The sequence below is a fragment of the Nasonia vitripennis genome, chromosome 4, assembly GCF_009193385.2.
Source record: "Nasonia vitripennis strain AsymCx chromosome 4, Nvit_psr_1.1, whole genome shotgun sequence".
In the NCBI taxonomy this organism is placed as follows: domain Eukaryota; kingdom Metazoa; phylum Arthropoda; class Insecta; order Hymenoptera; family Pteromalidae; genus Nasonia; species Nasonia vitripennis.
The window spans coordinates 31,387,215-31,411,837 of NC_045760.1; the positions used below are offsets into that span (position 1 = coordinate 31,387,215).

Below are 24,623 nucleotides of genomic sequence, written 5' to 3' on the forward strand. Positions count from 1 at the left end.
TGTTTGCGTATGAGTTTGCGTATGTGTGTGTCGCTGCGCCGCGGATCGACTCGGCCGCGACATTGAATGAACCTGCCGTGACCCCGTCGAGGCACTACACCCGAGAAGAGGTGATGGGGAGTCAAGCTCGAGGGGATTATTTTTTTTGCAGCTGTTGTTTTTTTGCGTTGAGAAGGGGGGAGTAGAATGGCTCATAGATTTTCGGGAAATGATTAGGATTGCTTCGGGGAACGGCGACTCGTCATCGCGGTGATACGAGTTCGGGGGAATTGGATTTAGAATTGGGTCTCGTTTGGTTGGAAATAGTTATTTGAAATTGTAGAGAGAAATTGTAAGGGGAAGAGGACAATTTGTTAGAATTAAAAATATTGAAACTTTTTTTTTTGGCGACAAATTTAAATGCGAAACTTTATCGAAAAAAAAAATAATTAAAAAAGGTTCACTCCGAAAAAAGTTTTTTAAATTTAATTCTCGGCAAAATTCGATTGATTCATTTGCAGAGTAAGTGGTCTAGTTGAAATTTTCGGCGGCAGCGTGACGTCATCGCCGAACCGCAATCTCCAAAAGCCTTTCCAAAAAAACGACTCTAAAATAAGTACAAATAAAGTTATATCACTTTCTCAAAAATATTTGCTAACGACTCATTGTCAAAGTCACTCCGACTCCAGCGCTGTAATCTTATCTCGAATTTATTTTTGGAAACATCTGAGTGAGCATCGGAATTTTTTTTCAGGAAATCAGCGTACGCAAAAAAATAAAACAAAAATCCGTCAAAAGCTCAAACCCGAAAATCAATACCCACTGAGTAAATTTTACTGTCCTCCCCGACGACGACGAAACAACAAAATCATCAATGAACGTTTTCGAACGGGCGGTCTCATTCAAGCGGTTGCCGCGCGCTCAATGGACGAGGCCATTATACACCCTATACCTCTGCACACAGAGTCTCTCTCTCTCTCTCTCTCTCTCTCTCTCTCTCTCTCTCTCTCTCTCTCTCTCTCTCTGGCTTTAAATCGCGATATACGCGCTCGATGCGCCGAAAATATAATGCAGCCGGCGGTACTTTCAAGGTCGCCGCAGCAGCAGCGCCGACGGCCCGCGATGTCGTTTTCACCGAATTACCCAGTCGAAACTTATTGATCTGCTAAGCCGAGGAATAGGAAGTGCAGATATAGGGTATACAGGTGAGAGCTTTCGGAAATTGTTGCACCTGGTTGCCTCACCGAGGCGCTTGGATTGGGCGTGTGTAGGAATGTAGGATCGGTTGGAATTCGGTGAAGTAATTGACAAAGAAAGTTCATGATATAAATTGCAAAAGATTTATTATATTGATTAGTCATAATGGTGACGCTTGGCTTTGGGAAAGTTTGCAAATTCGCAACAAGTTGCAAAAAGTTTTGATGAAAATGAATTTTTTTCATACAGTCACCGATTGATAAGTAAAAATATAGTAAGGTTACAAAATGTGAAAATTAATAATATTCAAAAGTAAGATCTTTATAAAAAGTTCGTTGTCTTGAAATAGGTATAGAAAATCATGCTAAAAGTCGATCTCGCAATGAGAATGAAAATAATTCAGTCTTGCTAAAATATTTCCTGGTTTTCAACTAGATAAAACAATCGATGTACCTTATTAAAATAGATATAAGGTAATGTGTCTATAGAAACAGAATTCAGTCGATGAAAACCAGGTCTTCGTATTGTGCTCTTATAAAATTCAAGTAGCTGTAAATGAGCTTCAGCTAAATAGAAATAAGTCGTCACTTATGATCAAAATCTGGTTATAAATTCCAGCTAACCAATCCGATCATCTTCTCACCAAGATTACCAAATTCACATGTGGCCTCGCCGTTGGAATCGCGCTACTAACGGATGTACATGAGAATTGTCAGCTTTGCGCGCTTCCTCTTCCTCCATTTGGTCCAGGGCGTCGATTATGAAGAAAGTTGCCATCCGCTCGAGCGACGCAGCAGGCAGATATTTTCCAAATATAGAAGTCAGAAAATGCTCTGCACTATAAAGCAATTCCCTCTCCATCAAAGCCTTCTCAAACTTGATCTCCAAATCGTCCCAAAAACTTTTATGTTTCCCGTAATTCGCCCGGAACGCCCCGATAAATTCGTTGTTCCTTACGAGCTTTAAAAGTTGCGACGGTTTCATACACAAGACATCGAAGAACGTCACATTTCTGAAGAACTTGTCATTCTTCAACATCATCACTCTACCGAGAGCGTTCATGAAGTACGCGTGTGCAGCATTATGATCCCTGAGCAAGCGCAGGTCACACGCCTCGATACGCTCACCGTTGTAAAACCTCAGCGCCATGTGCTTCAACATAATCTGGCCAGCTTCTCGTTCCTTGTAGTAAAGCTGGCGGAAGGGCGTGGACCCGGAGTTGTCCTTTACGTTCATCTTCGCACCGTAGTTCAGAAGAAGCTTAATTTTCGCTGCGTTGTGGTAGCTGCAGGCTCTGAAAATCGGTGTTTTGTTGTCTGGACCTCTGCAGTTGACATCTGCGCCTTTTCTAAGAAGAAACTGCACGAGACTCGTTGAGCCGTGCTCGACGGCCAGATGCAAAGGGGTCACTTTAATCTTACTCTTGCGGTTTACGTCGGCACCCATTTTCACTAATAGCTTTACCTGTAAAAGAAACGATTTACATTTTGAGGTTAGGAAAGCCGACGTTCGAAAAATGTTCGAAAAAAAAACACTACTCACCACCTGCAACTTGTCCTTTCGGCAAGCTGTGTGAAGCAGCGTGAAGCACCAATCGTCCTCAGTGTTCATATCGGCTTCGGCTTCCAACAGTATCTTGACCATATCAACGAGACCCAAGAAGGTGGCGCGGTGCAACGGCGTGTACATTTCATTGTCAGGCACTTCAGCGTTAGCCCCGTTCCTCAAGAGCAACCTCACGATCCACTTACTGCCCCTTTCCACTGCTGCATGCAGAGGAGTCTTGTGTGCGTTGTCGATGGCGTCGACGTCAGCGCCGTACTTGAGCAACTCCCGAACGACTTCTGTGTGACCCTTCGTGCAAGCGACGTGCAAGAGTGTCTGGCTTGAATCCAGTCTCTGGTCGACGTACGCTCCGGATTGCAGCAGATGCCGTATCAACGACAAGCATCTATATTCACAGGCAATTACAAGAGGGAACGCGTTTGTCCCGTAGATCCCGGCGTTTGGGTCAGCGAGATGTTCCAACAGTATCCTGCATGTTCTCGTGCGTCTCTGTTCTACGGCCAAGTACAACGGTGAGAACTTGTCCTGGAGCCGGTAATTGATTGGACACCCTGCGTCTGCCAGGAGCTGGACCAAATCTGGCATCTCCTTTCGCTTAGGCTTGAGTAAAAGGTGTAGGACAGACTGGTCATCACAGTTTATGACGTTTACTTTGGCGCCGTAATTCAACAACATTTTCACCATCGGAAGGTTGCCGGAGTGGACTGCGTCATGTATGAGGTAGTTGCCAGGATGCTTCGGGAGAGGCTCGTTGACTTTGGCCCCTTGCTTGATCAGTTCTTCCGCTATGCGAACGCTGCCGCTCTCGACGGCGTAGAGGAGGACACTGTTGCCCCGCTCGTCGACCCAGTTCGGGGAAGCCCCGTGCGCGAGTAGGACTTTAACTTTGCTGTAGCTATCGTTTATGACGGCCCAATGGAGGAGCGTCATGTAGGTGAAGTAAGTGTAGCCCTTGTAGTCCGATAAACTGTCGTGGTCGCCGGTGTATGTGTAGTCATCGCTGTGAAAGTAGTAGGTTGATGGACATTGTATCTCCATGATGCTGTAACCGCTGCGGATGAGGACGTCGACGATCTCCGGGGTACTGTTGTGGATGGCCATCCATAGGGGGGAGGGTTTACCGAGGATCGGTACATGGGGGTCGGGCTCGAAGGCCAGGTGGTAGCTGATTTGAAGTAAGTCCTCCTCTTCTATGGCTTGGTTGAGCAACTGCCTGTTTTCAGTATACCAGTCTATAGGAAAGTCCCCGATCACGGTTGCCGTGTCGCTACACGAGTCCTCGTCGTCGTCGTCCTCGTAGATGTTGAAAAATACACTTGACATTTTCAAACGTTGCTGACGGAACTTTCACGAATAACACAGAAATCTAACTGCTGCGAAAATGGAAAAAATTTACAATAAATAAAAGTGAAATAAGGTATAATTAAAGATGTTTTTGTAACACATGCACGATTTTCGCGTTTTTTTGACCTAAAATTAGGGACTATAAAGTAGTCATTTTCCGATCGGCGGACAAAAAAATGCAGCAGCGGGCGTAAAAGTATTTTGGTGTGCACCAAGGGCTAAGGGGTCTTTTTGGCCTCGTGTGTTTGCAATACTCGTCTGCGGCTCGTAAACGCCCTCGCCTTCGGCTCGGGCTAACTCGGCCTAAAAAAGCCCACTCGTACACAATATACTATTACGCATGATATAAAAGCGTTTAAAAATTAATAGCACTTCAAGAACAAGAGTTATATAATCGACTAGTAAAATATGGCGGCCGGCGAGATCGTTCGTTTCGAGCTCTCAGGCGTAATAATTACAACAAAGCTACGTAAATATTAATAACGATAACGAGAACAAGATGCTAATCAATATGCAGTATCAAAGCCTAATTGTTGTAACAAAAAAATCAAATATACATACAGTAACAAACGTCAATTTCCAATGCGACGCTTACCTCAGGGAGTACACCGGTTAATGCATCACGCCGCCGTTGGTATTGTTGAAGAACGAAGCGTCCTCGCCGAAATCTCAAAGCGAAATGAGGACCGCAGGTAACAATCTTGGCCACTCAGTCCGGCGCGTCCTTTGGGCCGGCCGAAATTCGGAAAGGTAGAGGGCGTTGCGGGGGGGAAATTTGCGAAAAGGCCCAGGTATAAAATCGAATGCTGCAGCCGGCAGCGACGCGGGGCACGTAATGCGTAATTCGCAAAAGCTGACCAATTATGACTATCAAATGCGCTTTCTCGTGTAGCTAAGGGTAAACAATGTTGAACAAAGCAATTTTTTTGGATTGGCCTTTCCGCCACAGCTTAAACTCTGGCCATAAGTGAAGATTCGAGGTTTTATTACGCGAGCACTATTCGCTCTTTGAGAGAGAGAAATCATTTATGACCACGGCTGCTGCTCGAACTATTTTTTATCCATAAGATTTAACGTGAGAAAGAAATCGTTTTGGGGGCGCCACAGTCTATGCTCACAGCGAATACGCTTCATTGTTAAAGGGATGTCAGAGCCAACGTGACCAAATGTGACCTCCACCTCGAGTCGTAATTTATACATCGCCTGCTTCGAATATTCTTTGTACCATCAAAATTCAAATAGATGATTGTTATTATGCAGGTTATCTCGGAACGCAAAATTTTTATTGATTCAGTTAGTGAAAAATTTTATTTTAATCAATAATGTGTATGAAAGTGACGGTCATCTTATCGATATCGCCGCCTTCACTGTGCGTCGTTCTTTGCAAAAATTAAGGGTGCGCTTTTATCATAATGCATATATTTTTAAATACAGTTTTATATTTTTGTTCACAACACTTCATAGTGTTGAGGCAACACATAGCTGCCATCGTTTTTTATGATAGGAAGTAGTACACAAATCAAAACATATAAGGCGACTAGGAATGGCCAAGAGCTCATTCAACGCTAAAAAATAATGGCACTCGTGTTTTAGTCATGAAACACTTTTTTTAATATCTTAAAAACATCATTTTATTATCATGCCAAATCGTATGTATTTCGTGAATTTCGATAAGCATAAATACAACGAATATTGTCAATGTCAAGTTTTTTCGAGTTGATTTACAGAGGGAAATATGAAGTCCTTTAAAGTATTAACATTTACATTTTTGGCATTTTCTAACTTTTTAGTCGTATTTTCGAATGACTACGACGCTCACGCAGCAGACTATTGCAATCTCAATTGCACCAGTGGATTTGACGATGGAGTCGTGGAGCCACATGTTTTGTGTACATTCAGAGTGAGTTTTTGCTTTCAATTACAGAGTTTGTAAAAAATGGTTAATCAAATTTTAAAAATTTGTTTGTGCTCACAGAACCCTTCGCCAGCAAAAGCTTGTACTGATATACAAAAAGTGGGATTAACAGAGGAAGAAAAGCAAAAAGTCCTTGATGTGCACAACAAACTCAGACAATTTGTAGCTAGTGGCTTAGAGACTCGAGGAAGTCCTGGGCCTCAACCACTTGCAAAGGATATGCCTATTTTGGTACGATAAAAGATTTTGAATTCAGTCATGCTAATTATACCTTTATTATATATTTTTATATTATTCGAAGGAATGGGATGAAGAACTGGCATTTCTAGCTCAACGAGCTGCTATTCAGTGTTCGATAGAGCACTATTGCAGTGATGTAGGTAAGTCATTAATTGTTTATTTTGAAACTTTTATTCAAAGTATAACATAAATTTACAAAAATTTTCTTGATTACGTGATTCTAGAGCGATTTCCAGTCGGTCAAAACATTGCTTATACAGGAATACCGTCCAAAAAATATGATTTAGAAGATATGGTAAAAAGCTGGTACGACGAGGTTCAGTACTTCAACGCAGGGGAAGTCCCGTCGTTTGTGTAAGTAAACTTGATTCATCGAAAAATGAACATCAGGTACCTAACTCTAATTTGAAATTTGTTTACAGTCCGAGGGAATCAGATTCAGGTTTGCCTGATATCGAGCACTACACGCAATTGGTATGGGCTCAGACTACTAAAATCGGCTGTGGCTTGATAGTGTGGCGTGAAAATAAGCTTTACAAGACTAACTTATACTGCAACTATGGCGAATCAGGAAATTACGAAAGTGATCCTGTGTACAAAACTGCTTAGTCATTACCGATCATGTAAATAGATTCAATTTTTGTACAGATAGATTTTCTTACCAATTTTGAATAAAAGTTTGATATTTAATTGGATGAATGAAATTTTATTGCGGAATGTATGTACTCACGAAGAAAGGATTTTATCAGCAGCAGGCAATGTAGAATTCTATAATTATTTAAAAATAATAAGATGCATAGTGCTATTTTTACAAGTATGTATTTATTTTTCTAAACAAGATATATACAAAAAATTGTCTTTTATAAATTCGAGAAAAATTAATAACTTATATTAAACTATCCAATACTAACTTACAAAATACGGTTTGCTTTAACAGTTTTCCTCTCGTTATTCAGGATGTTCTCTTGCCGCTTCTTCTCCTGCTTAAATGCCTCTATGTTGATCTTGCGTTCTTTTCTCCTTTCTCTTCTGTACTCTTTGAAATTCTTCTTTCTCTCTTTCCTCTCCTCTGGAGTTTCATTCTTGGATCTTATTGTTAATTCACTAACAACAGATTTCGTTGCGTGTGAATTATTTTTGTTTGAAAGTTCATTTTCATTTTCAAACTGAGAAAGATTCCTAACAGTCAGTTGATTTTTATCACGTCCTCCAGAGAAATCTTTCGGTATGCCAGTCTTCTCATCAACTTTGATTTTTTGCACATTGGATTCCTTTATCAGCTTTGGGTGGTTGTAAATATTACTGTACGTGCTTAGAACACTTTCACAATCCCATTTATTCCTTTCCCGAACATCTACAGATAGCTTTTCTAAATACTTGTTGTAATCTTCGGACTCATCCTCTAAATGCATATGCTTCTTTACTAATTCAGATATTGATTCGGTTTCCAGCTTTTGTTTATTCTCGTGTTCTTGAGCACACTGTAAAAGTACATCGGAGTTTGGCTCTACAAAACCTTCAATATCTACACAATCTAAGGGTCCAATTTCGTTTTCATCGTAATCTGCGTACATTTGTTCAAATTTATCATCCAAAAGAGTGAGCCCTTGATTTCTCTTCATAATATTACTACTCATAGAGTATTCTGTGAAACGTGATTTTGTTTCTTCATGTCCAAATGTTTGGTCACTGCAAATTGAACCATCTGCATCTTCGTCACTTTCGAAGGCATCGCTCATTTCCCCACTATATTCAGAAGAGCCATCCTCACCTCCTTCAGCATTAGCTAACTGAATGAAATCATCTTCTAATTCATTGTCTGGATCATCAAAGTCAAAATCGTCATCCATAGCAGCAACGACATCTGGATCAAGATCTAACTGCAACCCTGAAGTTGCAGCTCTATTTAAAAGTCCAACTTTTTCCTCCACATTGGACTCAAACACCGATGAAGGCAACTGGATTTCATTCTTTTTATCAGAAGGTTTTTTCGTATCTACTTTATTCGTAGGCTCAACTCTTTCCCATTCTGCTGTCAGTGTATTCACATCTTTTAAATGTTGAAGATAGTCGTATTCATCGTCAAAAAAGACTCCATATTTCTGCTGCTCTTCTTTGCGTTTATCACTGCTTAAGGAATTCGTATTACTGTGTTGATGCGCTTGTTTACTTCCAGTTGGAATGAGTACTCTTTGCGGTGCATTTTCATCTGCAGCCAGAGGATCTCTCTGGGATCGATGCACAAGTTGAAAAGTTACAGAATTCTTTTTGTCGATGAACTTCTTAGTTTTTCCCTTGGGCATTTTGTCGACTGTAAATTACCTGCAAATGAATATTGATGTTTATGTTATTTCATTTCGTTGTATCTCTCAAAATAATTATATTTTATTTCTGTAATTGAGTACGTTTACTTGCCTTAATTACGTATATACCAAAGCCGCTTACGATCTAAAGTTGGTTTATAAATTGAGAACGTCTTGAAAGCTGGAGCAGTCCTCGCTCGCGTACAACTGAAGATAACCTCAAAATAGGTTGAAATTATCGTACTTTGGTCACCTGGGTGTTGATTCGCTCAACAGGGGCTCAAGAACACTCGCGAAAAAACACATAAATTCAATAAACGAGTTGTCTTCTCGTTTTTCGCAATTAGACGCTGTATGTACACGTGCATGCCATCAGCTTACCAGCAATGTTTTCATAAATGCTGTTCCTCGTATATCTATATATGTGAATTTGTCCTATTGATGGCTGTTTCCGGTTAGCTCAGTACTATACTCGTCAGTATGGTCGCTATATCTCATCAGCTGCGATGATTTCGCGCATGCGCTTTGGATGCTAGCGTTCGGAAGGACGAGTGGCGCGAAATTCAAAACGCTAATATAGCGGTGCCTTAATATTTTGCGTCAACTAGACGACGTAACTTTATGACAGTCCCGCTGCGAAAACTAGTACATTTCTCACTTTGTATACGTTCGATTCGTATTCGAAATATTCCAAAATTCTACACCTGCATCTATTTGAGTATATTCACTTCTATCGGCTGTCCCCGAGTTAGACAGCCAAATGATCACCGGTGTTTTTCGCTTATTTCTTGTTTTGAATAACAGTGATTTACGTCGTAAATCCCTATAATAGAAATCTAAATGCGATACTTTCTTTAACTGCACTGCGACGCCGCCGATAAGAGAGTGTGCCGAAGTGATCCTTGATATCAGTTCCGGGAAAGAACCGCTGGTCTATTATCTATGCGCATTGTAAAATATATATCCCCTGATAGGGAAATTGAAAAATGCGTCGTTCTGCATACAAAAATGAATTCGCGATAGGTGTAGCTCGCTGTATCGCAGACGGAGTTGGATCGAAAATCACCGATCAAGGCACACGATGAAGACTCTTGCATTTCTGCTGCTTCTGATGCTTCTGGCTCACGTCGCGTCCTCCGAGTCAGCTTGTAAGTTTTACACTTTATATATATATCTCACAATAAGTCAATTTGAATTTTCTCATAACGATCGATTTAAAAAAATACCCGTGTGCCTAGACTGCGGAAGACTCGATTGCTGGCATGACTGCATCTTCAAGTTCTACAGATACGGAGTTTGCGTCGGTAGCGAGTGCCAGTGTCGCGGCAAAATCGGCGGTGGAAAATGAGAGAATAAAGCAAAACAATGTATATAATCCGGCCGAAGCGTCGAATAAAGCACAAGAATAGAGCATACTATATATAGGTAAAACGACGTTACTCTCGAACGATCCCCGTACGATGCTAATGATGCTATACGCTGTGTTGGCTGGCTTTTTTTTTCTTAACAAGGAAGTATTTAGATAAAATTTGCATTCCAAGGCAGCGCGTAAAGTTATAGACTGTAAATCAAAATTTATCGAAGTTTTGCCGTAGCTCTCTCATCGCACCACTTTTATTCGTCGGCCATTATACAATGCTTACGATGTATCACCACGTGAAGGATAAATAATCGCAGACTCATTTCATAAAAACTACACTATTTATTAAAGTGCACATAAAAATAATACTAAAAATTACACATTAAAATAATACAAAAAAAAAATACAATAATACAAAATAATAATAATCTACAACAAAATAAAAAATTCCGCTTCTTTATATCTAATCGATGTTGAGCTTGCGGAAGGAGCCCTGAACACCGTCAAGCTCCTTAGCTATGAGCGACTTGCTCGTAGGCAGTCGCGCGCTTTCGTTCGTCCGGCTGAGCTTTTCCTCTCTCAAGAACCAGTCCCGGTGCTTTTCGATCTTCAGACGCCAAGCCTCTGCAAGCGAAGCAAAAATAAACTTTGATTCGATCGTCGATAAAAAAAATCGAAACTTCGCGAAACTCGACTTTCACATCAACGCACCGTTAAGCTCCGAGAAAGTACCGGCTTTGCCGCCCCACTCGTTCGGCAGAATGTCCTTGTCTATGTAGGGATGAAGCTCCTCGCCGTCACCGGTGTGTATACGAAACTACGAGAAAATTTGAAAAAATCGGTTATTTTAACGAGTAAACTTTTGAATGAAGTCTAAGTATTACCTTCTCGATGAGCTTTTCCTTCAGGAGGGGATAGAAGATGTTGAGGACGCTGCCGATGAAGGTCGGGGCGTTCAAGTAGTAGATCCGGTGTAATCTGAAGGGCATACTGTTCTGCGTCGCGAGCATGGCTTTCTTCACGATCGTTTGCGTTGGAACGCATTTGGCGAAGTGGCCGGCTGTGAAACCCTGTAATGAAAGACGGAGCATAAAAATCAAAATTTCCATAGCTAACGCGTTTATTATTATTATTCATACCTTGAGATCGAAGATCATAACATTCGTCAAAGAGGCCTCCTCCTGTAGACGAATGTCCAGAACCATGAGGATCCGCCTCGTTATCGCGGTGAGAGAAAATCGTTCCAACGCCGTCTCCTTCAGCCGCAGTATTGTCACTCTGTGGCCCTCCTCCGTTAATTTTGGCAGAACGAAGTATTCTCTGTAAAAAAAAAAAAAAAATACTAACTGTAACTCGTCGTTTACAGATAAAAATATAGTCTACAGAAGACGTCTCGCAACTCACATCACATCGCAGTTGTCCTGGATATCTCGCGCGAGCGGATCTCTGTTAGCGAAGAACTCAGGCAGGGCCGTTCGCGCGCTGAAGTACGTCTCGAGGATCAGCTTGCACCTTTCTATGCTGTTCTTGCAGCCGAACAGAAAGTGCTCCAGCCTCTTGTCATCTGAAACGAATTGGGATGTGATACTCTGCTTTATTATCGATCCTTGATAATTTTGCGTCGTGATTTTGCAATAACGCAGATGTTGTTTTTCTTAATTTTGCTAATCTGTACGCGCGCGTATCTTATCGACTTTCAATATTCGCAGCGCAAACTCACCCATATGTTTCGGCAGATGAGGCTGTTTAGCGAGCCACTCTCTAATCGCGGCGATATCGCGCTTCCTCATCTCCGGATCCGGCGGCAGGACATCGTCGATCCGCCTCTGCTGCTCCACCGTCGGCGGAAGTAGCGTCATCCTGATCTAGAATTAAAAACTGTGGAATTAATTAACTTTCTTTGTATATAGGATTAAAATCTAAATTAATTGCAAAATCGCATTAGTGTCGTAAGCCTAACATTCCCACGAGCGTATAAGACAAAGGGGAGAAAAAAAGGTGTCCGCATTAGACTCGCAGTCAATTAGCCCGACAAAGATCGTCGTTCGCACACGAGCTACGCGAGAGCCAAGGTTTTCCAGAACAGAGAAATTCGCACCTTTTTCGACTCGACGCGATGACTCGCCGACGCGTCAAATATTTGCGCTTAGACTTTATGTACGTTTTCGTTTGCTCAGTCGGATGTTTCGGAGGAACCGCATAGGGAAAGTTTATATACTTGGAAAAAAAAAATAAGCATCGATCTTTCTCCTTTTTCCACGCGGATTTGGCAAGAGCGAGCATGTGATGAAATCCGCGAGAGCATCGCTTTATACGTGAGGCGAATCAGGCGTGACGACGCGGGATTTTCACGATTTCCGGCGACTCTTCGAGGAGAAACTCTTTTTCTTCTCTATCTGGCGATAAACGTGACCTTACGCCGTAAACGCATCCAGCGTATACTAATTAGTCTGGCATTGTTATTATTGCGTGAATTATAGCGTCGAAGGGATCATTGCTAGCTTTTGATGGGCAGAGCTAAACCCACTGCGCTTCGACAATTCGTATACTCATTGATTTAATTCCATGGATATTAGATTAAATGCAAAGGAGAGGTACGTTGTTGTTTTCAGTAATTTATGCTCTACGTGATTCGGTGTATAATTTGAGTACAAAAGTTATCGGCTGTAGGTTCTAAAATCGGTTTAAAATCGAGAGGCGTCGAAAAACACGATGTTAGAAAGCGATGTTTTTATTTTGCCGTGACTCGAGCCACGAATAGGTACACCGAAATCGACTACGTGATTGGAAAGCGAGTGAATTTCTTCGGCCACCCGCGAACGTGTCGCCTTTCGTGATGCGGGCGAATTGATTATATACTGGTTTTTAAAGTAATATATTATACGGGAGAAAATCGGTATCGCTTTGTGCCGCATACGTTTAAATTTCGAACACTGTTTTACATAATAAGTGAGATCGTTATATATTATGTAAGACGATTAGTTTGTCGTGAGGTTGAGCAATTTGATATTTTAATAGATAAAGTTATCTTTTAAGCTCGTTTAGTTACCGATTTGCGATGGGTTTACTGACGTCAATTGAATAGAGTTTGGGATTAGAGTTTATTTATAGAAAATGGCTTTATATGTAGTATAAGTTAGACGCTGACAAAGGTCCAATTAGCGATCGAATGTGCGCTAAATTTTACTTCCTCTAAGCGTTTTTAAATGCTGCAGTTTGCACAATAAAAAGCCGAGTACATTCGTCACTTTTTAAAATTTTTATTCATTTTACTCACGTCAACTGTTCATAGCGTTTATGAGCCTAAGAGAAACAATTTTTTTTCCAATTTTCAATTCCCGACACGCACAATCGCTAAAAAAAGCTAAAACATAGCCAACAAATACGATTTTTTGTCGTCGCCGATTAAAAAGAGTTCAGCAAGCCATCTATTATTAAAATCAGCCCGAAGGAAGAGCAAATCGATTTCACTATACGCACACGCGATTAGCGCAAATCTCGCGTGTTTGCTTTTCAATAAAATCAAAGCGCACACAGAGTCGTATACCGCATTTTATCCTTCTTCCGCGAAACTTACCGGCGACGTTAAAAAAAAACTGCAACTTTGCGTTTACCGAGTACACAGTGGACTTTACGAGCTATTATCGCCGACAGTCCGAGAATATCAATCAGATGATATTTGGGTGCAGGTTACGATCCTCTGCAGTCATTGGCTGACCTTCGAACAACCACGTGACTCGCGGACGTCTTATATTTGTTTTTCTAATTGGTCGCGGCTACCAGTGTTCCTCCGCGGAAACTACCTTTAATTTACCGCCTAACGTCAGAGAGACTAATGCTGTTTGACCATAACGATATTTCATCCGTCAATATGCGCGTACACTTGAGGGAAGTCATATACCTGAAGGTAATGGTAAGTGTTGCCATGATTTTATTCATATTTATCGTGATTTCTGTTGGTCGAGGAATATGCATTTTAATTTTATGTAGTCGGCGATGTTGTTTTGTTCGCGTATGAGCGACGCAGATCTTCGTCGTAGCTTTTAAATAAAGCTTAAAAATCTGCAAAAGCTTAGGCAAGCAAAACCGGTATTACCGATTTCTAACCGATTTCTCCAGCAAAAGTTTGTTAGAATATTTATTAATAAAAAACTCACCTCCTCTCAGAAGCCAAACTCAGCCGTACAAACTCCAAATCCTCGGCCCTCGGATACAAACAAAGAGCCGCCAACGAAATCCCAGATGATACGTGGAGTCGTCGAGCGTAACTCCGTACCGAACCTACTAGAAGCTGTCAACAGGTCTCCTCCTAAAGAGCGAAATGTTCATACCCGCACAGAACCGAGCGATTTTTTAAAATAACTAAAACAACCAGATCGAAACTCGAGCGTTAAATGCTCTGGGAATCGAAACAAAGGAGCCGCAGCCGATCGCGAGAAACAAGTCCTCCTTGAGAGCGCGGGAGGCCGTGTGTGTTCTCTCGATAACGTTACTCGGCGCGCGTTCGCGGCATATCTGTCACGAAGGATTCAAAGTCGAAACTCGCGGGCGCGCGCGAGCAACTCCCCTCTACTCTCTCGTCCCTTTCCACCGACTCTGCTGTGCTATGTGTGTTGAGTGAGTTCTTTTTCTCACGGGGAGACTCGAGGCTCGATGATGGTGGGGTCTGGTCATTTCCGTTGGTTGTGTGATGTTTGACTTTGTGGATTGGAAATGGGTTGAGAAATTATTAGATGTGTGGAAAAAAAAGAATGTGAGTAGATGCAGGTGCTGAGAGTGTATATCTAGATCAGATGTGTGTATGTGTTTAGTCGACTGGATCTGTACTTAGGTGTGGTTTGAAGATAAATATGGCTCGTGTCGTTGCCTTATGTTCTTGCAAATTCATTAGGCGTTTCCTCACTTTCCCCCAGTTGAACTATTTTTATACTATCGAGTAGTATTTCCCCTTGATGCTTGATTAAAAAGTACTGAAAATTAAATTTTTTTTTCGTGAAAAATTTATCTGTACACAAACTACCCTACAAATCTTTTCCCTTACAATAAAAACAACGCGCACATTACAGTCGCTCGAGTCGACGCGCGTGATTTCACCGTGACTGGAGCATTACTCGCTCGTACGCGCGAAATTTCGCAATCACCTTGACAGTACGTATAGTGATCGGGCGCTCCTACTTTGGGCCCCGATTCAGCAAGGCATGCACCGGCTTTTCGCCGAGTTTCTTCTTTTTTTTTTTTTGCACCGACGATTCCGTGAGACATGTGATGTCTGAACTTTTTTGTCAAGCTGGTGCAAGATGGAGCTGTTTTATCGTTCGGATTCTCTGTTTAGGGGGTGATTAGTAGGTCAGAGTCTTGAGCTGTTTTTTTAATTTAGTGTGGGTATTTATTTGGTGGATATTAAGTGAATGAATGTGTTTTATAATTTGAGACTCGATGATGCAGGCGAAGGGACTAGTATACGTAAGAACTTGAAAGTAATACAATTTATGCATAATATTAACGGCGTTGAGCCATGATTTATTTTTATGGTCGTATATCTACTTTCTTTTTTACGTAGAAGAAGCTGGCTGGAACAGTATTTTCGTGAGGACGTCACGATCCTGAATCTTGAATGAAACGAAAAAAAACATGTAACTGGTTGGAAAAACACTGGCCGGTAATCTTCGAACTATTGCGTGGATTAGTTATGGATTAAAAAATAGGAACAATCAAAACTTACTTTTTTTCAATCACTTTCGGTTTTTTAAACTGAAAATAGCTTATAATAATCAGTATAATAATATACAGAGCTATTACTCGTTATAATTATAGATTTAAATTGGAATGCTATTCAAAACCGAATTTTATATTTACGATTATAATTGTTTCAAATAAAATGGTATAGCCGTTTCATCCTGGTTCCGCATCGATTGGCATCATGCATTATTCATGAAAAATTAAAAACGTAGACTACACAATCAAAAAGGCGAGAAAGTCAACGACACTGTTTGTGAAATTCGTCTCGCGTTTAATTTATACATATATTATTTTCACCGTTTTTATTTTTGTCTATAAAAGAGATTTCTTTTATTATTTTGCATTATACTTTTTTGTTGAATCCAGTCCCGAATCAAGAATAATGTCTTATAAATTCAGCTTTTTCGCACAAAAAATCAATTCAAATCCTAATAAAATATTTACTCATAGCATCGATATACGGAACCATCAAAACGTGCGCAATAAACGCGCAACTGTAAAACGCAAACTCCGATAGTCAGTTGCTTAATTAATTTACTGCGTATCGATAATCCTCTTCGGCCATAATACAGGAATCCACGAGCTACTCAGTATCGCGTCGATTCGCATAATTACAAAAATGCGCATTCGACTATACGCGGAGACGTTTGAAGTCTGCGGCTGCACACGCGTGTGGCATCACAACGTCGAGTAAATTGAGAGACGATACTCGCTTTCATACTTGATGTGATCGCGAGATGTCGAACTGCTGCTGAATTCGTAATTATAGTTGAGGCTGAAGGTTTGTCTTGAGAAATTTTCTCGGACAATGAAAAGTTAATAATGTTTATTTTCGTAACTAAAAATACCGAAGCGTTTATATCCTGAATCAAAAATAATAAATATTTTCCCGGTTAACGCAGCTATAACGAGCTACGCTTAGCAAAAATAAAAAGCTTCAATTATGTTTAAATCAGTCCACCGTGTTTTTACGCGATGTGTATGTCAGCAAAAATGCTACCAGAAGAATTAAGTAGCTCGCACTGCACATTCTGCCATTACACTCGAACAACGCATCGCGGGAATTACGAAAGAGGACTGTGTTCCATCCAAGCGCGACGCAATTTCTCAATTGTAGGTCGTTATCGTTTGCGAATTCGTATTGTTGCCGTTGTAAAAAAGCGTTTCTACATGTTTCTGACATACTCTCTTAATTCGATTTTAAAAATAACGACCAGGTCATCTTTGTTTACCAAGGCGGTAAATCAGTTTAATCAACCGGCAAAACTTTCGTTTTCACACACTTACGCTCGCAATTAACACTTTCTCAACCCGAGAGTCGAGTGTCAAAATGTATAGCAAACGACGAAAGCTCGTAATGAAGAGACAGTCCCGATTTAGAATTCCAGCGTAGACCCGAGAAAACTTTCTATCTCTATCAGTTGCGCAAGGCCGACGCGCATCGTCGCGGTAAAAGCGCTTTTTATACGCACACACGCGCACAAGATCGATAGCGAGCGAATTGAAAATGCGTCGGTTCTTTGCAATCGACTGTTGCTAGTTTCACACGGCCCATCACCGCCAGCCTCTTTTCGGGCGAAAAATATCATTTTCGTCGGGAGGACCTATAGCGTAGGAGAAAAAAATCTTTCGCCCGTCAATTATGAGATAGGCTCGATCGAAATTCAATAATACCATGGTGGACTGCCTGACGCTTTGCAACACCAGTTGCATAACCTGCATTTGGTGCCTGTTACTCTCCCATTGGTATGCCAATCAAGTTCAATTACACGGCTAGGGAGGCGATAACGGTCATTTCAGGCTTAATTGTGCCGTCCTGGGCGTTGACAGCGGGAGAATTTTAATTTTGCGCGAAACCTGGACGCCGCAAGCGTGTGAGAGATTCGTATCGACTTTGGTTCTCGTCTCTCGAGGATGTGATAGAAAAGCCGATCGATGAACGAGTGTGCGTACGTCAGTCGGCTGTTGACGCGCGGGTTATGATTTGTGGAAGAGTTCATCGTTAAAAAGTTAAAAATGCATTAAGGGTCTCTTACGTATGGATAGTACTTATTGATTCTCGAATGATGGCATGAGGCTGCTAGTCAAAAATCGGTTGATAAAAGTGTAATCGTGTTCACTTTTTTGCAGTTTCCCGAAACACTTCAACAATTTCGACGACACAGACTCGAACAAGTGCACGTTCAAACCGATTCCAAAGCCGAAACCCTTCCAGAGTAATTGCAAGCGCAGTTGCAAAGTCAAAGACTGCAAGCTTCGACGACGTCCTCGATCGGCCGATTTTCCCGCAAATTGTACGAATAAACAAAACGGAAACGGTCACCATGAAAAAGATCAGCTAATATGGTCAGCTTATAGGAAAAAATGTTAAATACCCGTGTTTATAATTTCACTTTTAATAACTTTTGAATCGCTCCTAATGAAATGTTGCAGGGACGGCAATTTACGAAAGCTCACCCCTTGCGAAAGTCGTCATACGTCCGGCGACGTTAAAAGCGGCAAGTACAAATTATCCATGCAGCAGCAGCAGCAGCAGTAGCCGATGCAGCGATTCGGATGAACGATTTTTTGCACGAGATATGGACAAGCGTATACTCGTAATATCTGCGGTTTGAAAAGTTGCGAATGAATAGTGCATTGTGAGACCTCAGCCTGGAACAATAAAATTATGGCAAATCGAGTATCCGCTGTTACTTAATGTCCCGTGTGCGGTGATGAAAAAGAATGTCTAATGAATGATAAAATTGATCGGATGTTAAAATTTTTTAAAAATCGTAAACACGAAGCCGAACCAAAACCATCGACTCAATGAACGCACAATTCGCTCGCGTTTCGCCGACGGCGCGGCTATGCTCACTCAAGGTGGACCGGAAGAATATCGCTTTCCGCCAATGCCGACCTTCGCTGCGAGTGTAATCTGGAAATTGATCGTCTTCTTTGGCTGCTTCATTTTTTCACCGTCTGGAAGTCCGGCCTCGGATAGTTTGCGGATTTCGGATACGCCGGAACTTCACAGAAAAAGCCAACCCAAAACTTTTTTGTTCCGCTTACAATGTATACCTGCAGCATTGCGGATCTTTTTTCTCCGCGTCCACGGCTGCACACCGGGAATCCGGTTCGATAAACACACACGAATTTTTTCGCGTGAAAGTACAGCACCAGCCTTGGTGAACAGGCGGTACAACGAACGCGAACTGAAAACTCTTTGTTTAATGAAACTGTAAACTTTAATACGTTTCACTTTTACAATTGCCGATTTCTCAAACCGATTTTTTCACCGATCAGTCCAAATCCAATCTTCTAATCCGACGTCGAAAATCTTGAGTAAAAGTGTCGCATAACAGTTTTTCCAAAAAAAAATGAAAGAAGATTCACGTACGACACTCGAACTGTCTGTCGCTGCGTCGTGGAAAGTCACCGAGTTGGTACTTATCGCCGGAAGGACAGTAGCACAGGCCTTCGTCGGATCGCTTACGTTTTCCTGCTGTTGGGAAATCGAAATCGACGATCAGTGTTATGACATTTTATATACGTTTACGACTTTTCGTGGGAGCCTCTATAAATCGTTATGGATTCGTTGCAAAATCGTGAGTTATATGCGGGAAGAATCGGTATCTGGGCCGTTGTAGCTCTGGATTAGGTTATATCGTAAGCTTTAAATAATGGCATATTCTATTAACCGGTTTCTAGATTTTTAGCGTGCGATATCTGAAATATTGCTGTTGACGAGATAAGAAACCGCGGCTGTTGAAGCGTTAATGGGGATAAATTCTACAAGTTTTGTGTATCGATAAAATTGATAAAAAATCTCACCCTCTTCATCTTCTGTACTTTCGAAATCCAAAAAAGAACTGGCAACGAGATAGATTTTTCGTCTTCTCGGCCCTTCGATCGGCTGGCGTTCGGTACATCGAGCTGCAGCGCATGGACACCTTCGTCGTGACGACGACGTCTCGGAGTAACTACTGATCACCGTATCATTGGCGCACGATATCGGCCCTTTTTCATCCGGACACGGCTTTGAATACGGCACGAGGAGGTGGCGACGATTACCGCGGCGTTTCCGTAAATCACATTTTGGAGATATCGTCACCTGGAATATGCAAAATTTATCAACTTTCTTAACACGTGTTACCGATTTCGTTTTTATAAAAATAGAAAATCGAACCTATACATTACTATTCAATCAACGATCTATAAGCGTCAAAAACTGAGGTCGATAACTCGTCCACGTGAGACAGGTTATTTTAATAACGTTTTATGACTCATAACACTAATAACGGCTGTACAGGAAGAAATTACGCGGTTTCTGATCGTTGTAAATTACACTGGTCTTAATAATAACACGCTCGATTTATTCTAGTTGCAAAATGTAATTGTAAAAATGCTTCTCTGCATACTCAGCGAGAAAACTCGATTTTACTCGTTTAGATTTTTCATGAGAGAAGTTGTGGTAAATATAGTGACTTAAAGTATTTCTTACTGTTCTTCAATCTTTAATTATGAATCAAATTACGGTTACTGTATACAGAGGTTGAGACTTACGAAGGCAGTTGTATATATGCAACACAAGTACGAGATGCAGGCAATGCATATACCGACGCCTAGAAGGTCAAACATTTCACATCTTCGGTACGCAAGGATAGCGCTTGATTTGCTTTCGATTCAATTTTCTTTTCTGTTTATGCCTATAAAGTTCATTTTGGATGATTTCACTTTGAATGATGTAATTTTGAAAAGTAACTGGGAGATTATAACCCTAAATGTGTGGTGAAACCATAACAACGTGAAGTATACTACAAGTGAATTAAAATTACCTGTAAAACGCAATAGAATATTTTTACGACTGTTATTTAAGAAAAAAAAGATAGCAAACATAAAGAAAAAAACTTTCGATTTTATCTCTACTAAACTCAATGAGTAAGTTGTAGCCTGAATCGCGCCTGTAAACCGATAACCCTCTATACACCAAAGTAAGAGCGGCAGCATTCAAATAAGGTGCGCGATATTGCTCTCACACTGTGTACGAATGTACTTTCAAGGAAATAAAGAATTTGTTTGTTTATAAATAATAATTCGAGTATCAAATTTTTTCACTCTATATTCAAACTAACTCTATATATCAAAATCGAATTATACGTCATTCAAATTACAGTACAATTAATTACAACTAATCAACAGTTTCGCACATCCATAAATCAACATCAACCTAAATACCGATATTCACACCGGTCACAATAAAAGAAGATCGTCGCAGCCGATACCGATCAAAAACCGATGCTGACTCCACGATAAAATCTGTGAAACCAATACACATTGTTCGGCCGCAGGGAAATTCTCACGAGACAGCAACGTAGCAGCGGCAGACAGCGTGGCGCGTCGCGACGGGGCATAATGAAGCGATAAATCACCGGAAATGTCGGTCAGTTTACGCGACTCTCGCCGACAGGTATAACCGCCGCGATATGATCGTCATCCGGGCTCTACGGGGGAGCTTCGATGAATTCGTTTGTATTATTTTTGTGTATCTTTATTATTAAACGTTTTGTTTTTGTTGACAAACGCGAAATTCCCTCAGTTACTATTCACAGTATCTCTCTCTCTCTCCAGAAAAGCAGGAAACGACCCATCGGGCACAATCGGATTCTAAAAAGTGCACAAAAGGCAGATCCACCACAATCCGGCCTAAAAAAACACACTCCACGCGAAGCCGAAATCGATTCAACCGCCAGTGCCACACACATCCACGTCATATCTCGCTTATACGCCTCGACTCTTCACCCCACAGAGCCGCACAAAAGGGCATAGGACACAATTAGGCTCATTCACCTATACGCGACAGCATCCGCGTATATGATATTTCGACCTTCCTCTCGAAAAACGCGCGGTCCATATTATATACGTTGACACGTTCTCGCGATCGATCACGCGCGTATATAAATATACATCCACACAATGCTATAGGAGGGGGCAAATAAATCAACGCGCCCAGTCGGCGGTCCACCGCAAAACCGAGCGAGCTAGCCGCGAACAAAAAGCCATCCCCCTTCTTTTCGACGCGATGCTGTGCGGCCTTGTATAATTGCGTCTCTTCTCTGCGATGACGAGGTTTGGACGGTATATATGGAGATGATAGATAAGATGCGGATACCCGCTCGTGGATGCGTTATATTACGGGCTTCGCAGAAGGGAAGTTGTAAAGTGGATCCGTTTTGGGGAGAGATGAGATTTGTTATAGGCCAGGAGGGGAAGTTCGCTCGTAAAGTGATATAATTATGGATCGGGCGTTGTGATTTTGAATTATTTGTTGAAAGCCGTGTTTGTTTTTTATCAGCTATTTTATTGTTATACTTGAATTAGACAGCTTGATACACTGGCTCTCCTATCCAATTGCCGGCAGGTCCGTAGTTGCAGACGAGGTAGAAATTGTTATACCCGTCTTTCTCGTACTTTGCAGCACCGCAGCCGAGGTAAGTACTCTTAGCCCAGACTAGTTGGGTGTAATGCCCCATTTCATGTCCGTTAGCTCCTCTGGCGCTGTAAAAGTTGAAAAATCGATAATTCACGATACTTATGAATTTTTTGCTTTAGTTGCGATGAAATACCTAAATTTGGCAACTTGATACTTGCTAAAGTCCTTCACCTCGTCGTACCATACCTGAACCATGTATTCGACTTTGATGTTCATGACATTGCCAGTAGTTCCAATGATAGCAACGTTTTGTCCTACGACGAAGCGTTCTAAACAGTGCATTAGAGGAATAAAATAGTTGTTCGAAGGTTAGGAATAAGAAAAAGCGTGAAAAGACGCAAATGTGATGTACGAATTCTTACCAACGTTTCTGCAGCTATCGTGACCGAAAATGCACTGATCAGCCCACCTCTGTGCGACTGTTGCAAGTTCGTCATCCCATTGCTAAAGATTCTCGAAAAATCTTGCAGCTATCACAATTTTATCACAAACTTTAAACAAAAATGAATAACACAATTATTTACCATATTCGGCATACTCTGAGCAGCAGGTTGTGGCCCAGGACTTCCTCTGGTTTCATTTCCGATCGCCACATTGTGCCTCAGGTGATTGTGCAAATTCAGAATATTTTGCTTTTCAGATTCTGTCAATCCGGATCCTTGGAAACCTGCGCAAGCTGACGAGGGGCCAGGATTCTGTACATTTGAAGTTACACAATTTTCATTCTGCAGTTCTGTACGATTACTAGAAAAAATGATATGACTCACGGGAAACTTGCAAAGCGTTTGCTGATTATTTGAACAGATCTTACAGTAGTCAACTGCATTGGAAAACTCGAGTGAAATTGCTATGACTGCGAGAAAAGATAATTCAATTTTTCTACCCATCTTTTCTTACTTTTCTTTCAGGTATCGTGCCAGTGAAATATTTACTGTACGCCAAACGTAAGTTTGCTACCTACTACTATTTTAAAAGTAAAGTATAGCATCGTCGACGACCCACAGACAAGTTTATCTTATCTGCAGCTCGAAGTGTAGGATGACACACAATTTGTAAAATACGGTGTGACTGTTGCATTCGTAAGTAGGCGACTATACCCGTAATTAAGGCAATTAATTTGGTCAGTGCGTTAATTTTTTTAATAATTTATTATTTGCAGTATTACAAATTTGGAAACGTTAAATTGGCAGTGATTTTGAAATTAGGCAGCTTGATACAGTGGTTGTCCGGGATAATTGCCGGCAGGCCCGTAATTGCATACAAGGAAGAATCTGTTGTACTGTCCATCGAAGTACTTCGTAGCACCGCAGCCAAGGTGGGTAGTCTTAGCCCAGACCAGTTGGGTGTAATGCCCGACCCGTTGTCCGTTAGCTCCTTTGCCGCTGTACGAGTAAAAAAATCATTTTATAAATTTATATCAAAATTGGATTTTCTTCTTTACTCGAGATAAAATACTTGTAACTGGCGACTAGATTTCTGCTGAAATACTTCACCTCGTTGTACCACGACTGAACCATATCCGTGACGACGATATTGTTGACGTTGCCGGTAGTTCCCCTCCATGCGATGTTTTGTCCCACAGAGAAGCGTGCTGAAAATTGCATAAGAGATGGTGTCATAAATAATATTGTTATCTACAGTTGCCAACAGCAGAAAAAGTTGCAGATGCCATGTGCGAATCTTACCAACGTTTCTGCAGGTATCATGATCCCAAGTGCACTGATCGGCCCATCTCTGCGCTACTGCTGCGATTTCATTGTCCCATTGCTAAAGATTGATGGAAAATCTTAGCGTGTTTGCATCACACATGAAAAAATATTAATGCACAGCTTAAATTATTTACCAAGTTCGGCATATACTTGGTAGCCGGTTGTGGCCCAGGGCTTCCCCTTTTTTCGTTTCCACTTGCCACATTGCGTCTCAGCTGATTATGTAAATTGAGAATATCTCGCTTCTAAGCATTCGACAATCCGGATCCTTGGAACCTGGTGCATCTGGACGAGGGACCGGCATTCTGTACGATAGTTGATATTAAGCAATTTTATTTTACACAATGATTTTTCAAAACAAAAAAGAAAATGACTCACAGGAAACCTGCAAAGGGTTTGCCTATTGCCACAGCTCCGAATGTCACAGTACTGTGCAGCTGCGCTGGAAAACTCAAGCGACACTGCTAAAACCGCGAGCAGAGCTACTTTAATTTTTCTATCCATGATCCCTTGTATTTTTTCTTATTGGGTATCGGTTGACTCGGATACTTCCTGTGCTTTAAGCGGCATTTCGCTACCGGCTTCTATTTTATAAGTGGAATTCCATCATCAGTCCACCTACGGGTTTATCAGGACGTGACGTCAGGCGATGCACCTGTACATTACTGTAGTCGTAATTAGAACTATTGATTTGATCAATGTGTTAGCAAAAAATGATTTCTGTTTAAAGTTAATTTTTCAAATTCACGATATGTACAAGGAAATAACAAGCTAATATTTTGAGGAAACGGTGCATTGT

General features: G+C 41.3%; 9 protein-coding genes across 11 annotated transcripts; 3 read left to right on the forward strand and 6 right to left on the reverse strand.

The window, feature by feature from the left end:
- Positions 1-1,296: 1,296 nt before the first annotated feature.
- LOC107982166 (putative ankyrin repeat protein RF_0381) lies at positions 1,297-4,837 on the reverse strand. The gene is made up of 3 exons (XM_016989714.2): positions 4,682-4,837; positions 2,719-4,115; positions 1,297-2,640 (listed from the first exon to the last, which is right to left on the reverse strand). The coding sequence occupies exons 2-3, from the start codon at positions 4,063-4,065 to the stop codon at positions 1,834-1,836; spliced, it is 2,154 nt and encodes a 717-aa protein (XP_016845203.1). The 5' UTR covers positions 4,066-4,115; positions 4,682-4,837; the 3' UTR covers positions 1,297-1,833.
- Positions 4,838-5,759: 922 nt separating this feature from the next.
- Positions 5,760-6,936, forward strand: LOC103317768 (venom allergen 5-like). The gene is made up of 5 exons (XM_031930423.1): positions 5,760-5,986; positions 6,062-6,232; positions 6,303-6,381; positions 6,466-6,595; positions 6,664-6,936. The coding sequence occupies exons 1-5, from the start codon at positions 5,822-5,824 to the stop codon at positions 6,848-6,850; spliced, it is 732 nt and encodes a 243-aa protein (XP_031786283.1). The 5' UTR covers positions 5,760-5,821; the 3' UTR covers positions 6,851-6,936.
- Positions 6,937-7,042: 106 nt separating this feature from the next.
- Positions 7,043-9,294, reverse strand: LOC100120001 (protein LTV1 homolog). Its single transcript, XM_001603637.6, has 2 exons — positions 8,657-9,294; positions 7,043-8,563 (listed from the first exon to the last, which is right to left on the reverse strand). The coding sequence occupies exon 2, from the start codon at positions 8,542-8,544 to the stop codon at positions 7,153-7,155; it is 1,392 nt and encodes a 463-aa protein (XP_001603687.1). The 5' UTR covers positions 8,545-8,563; positions 8,657-9,294; the 3' UTR covers positions 7,043-7,152.
- A 331-nt stretch (positions 9,295-9,625) lies between these two features.
- Positions 9,626-9,962, forward strand: LOC100422735 (nasonin-4). Its single transcript, NM_001177766.1, is given in 2 exon segments — positions 9,626-9,692; positions 9,783-9,962. Coding segments are annotated over 2 exon segments (177 nt in total). The 3' UTR covers positions 9,893-9,962.
- A 264-nt stretch (positions 9,963-10,226) lies between these two features.
- LOC100113967 (alpha-tocopherol transfer protein-like) lies at positions 10,227-14,518 on the reverse strand. Of its 2 annotated transcripts, none has more exons than XM_001604721.6 (7): positions 14,062-14,518; positions 11,625-11,769; positions 11,309-11,468; positions 11,044-11,224; positions 10,789-10,974; positions 10,616-10,721; positions 10,227-10,528 (listed from the first exon to the last, which is right to left on the reverse strand). In XM_001604721.6, the coding sequence occupies exons 2-7, from the start codon at positions 11,761-11,763 to the stop codon at positions 10,368-10,370; spliced, it is 933 nt and encodes a 310-aa protein (XP_001604771.1). In that variant the 5' UTR covers positions 11,764-11,769; positions 14,062-14,518; the 3' UTR covers positions 10,227-10,367. The 2 variants fall into 2 exon arrangements, with proteins under 2 accessions (XP_001604771.1, XP_008214656.1); XM_008216434.3 differs by having other exon boundaries at positions 11,625-11,782; positions 14,062-14,439.
- A 2,644-nt stretch (positions 14,519-17,162) lies between these two features.
- Positions 17,163-18,326, forward strand: LOC100680244. The gene is made up of 3 exons (XM_008216436.4): positions 17,163-17,389; positions 17,774-17,989; positions 18,077-18,326. The coding sequence occupies exons 1-3, from the start codon at positions 17,319-17,321 to the stop codon at positions 18,180-18,182; spliced, it is 393 nt and encodes a 130-aa protein (XP_008214658.1). The 5' UTR covers positions 17,163-17,318; the 3' UTR covers positions 18,183-18,326.
- Positions 18,327-18,851: 525 nt separating this feature from the next.
- Positions 18,852-20,459, reverse strand: LOC100680218. Of its 2 annotated transcripts, none has more exons than XM_008216432.3 (3): positions 20,189-20,459; positions 19,457-19,736; positions 18,852-19,127 (listed from the first exon to the last, which is right to left on the reverse strand). In XM_008216432.3, the coding sequence occupies exons 1-3, from the start codon at positions 20,261-20,263 to the stop codon at positions 19,015-19,017; spliced, it is 468 nt and encodes a 155-aa protein (XP_008214654.1). In that variant the 5' UTR covers positions 20,264-20,459; the 3' UTR covers positions 18,852-19,014. The 2 variants fall into 2 exon arrangements, with proteins under 2 accessions (XP_008214654.1, XP_016845214.1); XM_016989725.2 differs by having other exon boundaries at positions 18,852-19,124; positions 20,189-20,456.
- A 1,517-nt stretch (positions 20,460-21,976) lies between these two features.
- On the reverse strand, positions 21,977-23,076 carry LOC100119910 (antigen 5-like protein 1). Its single transcript, NM_001161682.1, is given in 5 exon segments — positions 21,977-22,180; positions 22,249-22,384; positions 22,478-22,559; positions 22,640-22,810; positions 22,883-23,076. Coding segments are annotated over 5 exon segments (690 nt in total). The 5' UTR covers positions 23,003-23,076; the 3' UTR covers positions 21,977-21,999.
- A 155-nt stretch (positions 23,077-23,231) lies between these two features.
- On the reverse strand, positions 23,232-24,356 carry LOC100678285 (venom allergen 3 homolog). Its single transcript, XM_031930398.1, is given in 5 exon segments — positions 23,232-23,497; positions 23,571-23,706; positions 23,801-23,882; positions 23,959-24,129; positions 24,203-24,356. Coding segments are annotated over 5 exon segments (696 nt in total). The 5' UTR covers positions 24,329-24,356; the 3' UTR covers positions 23,232-23,316.
- Between the last annotated feature and the right edge of the window lie 267 nt (positions 24,357-24,623).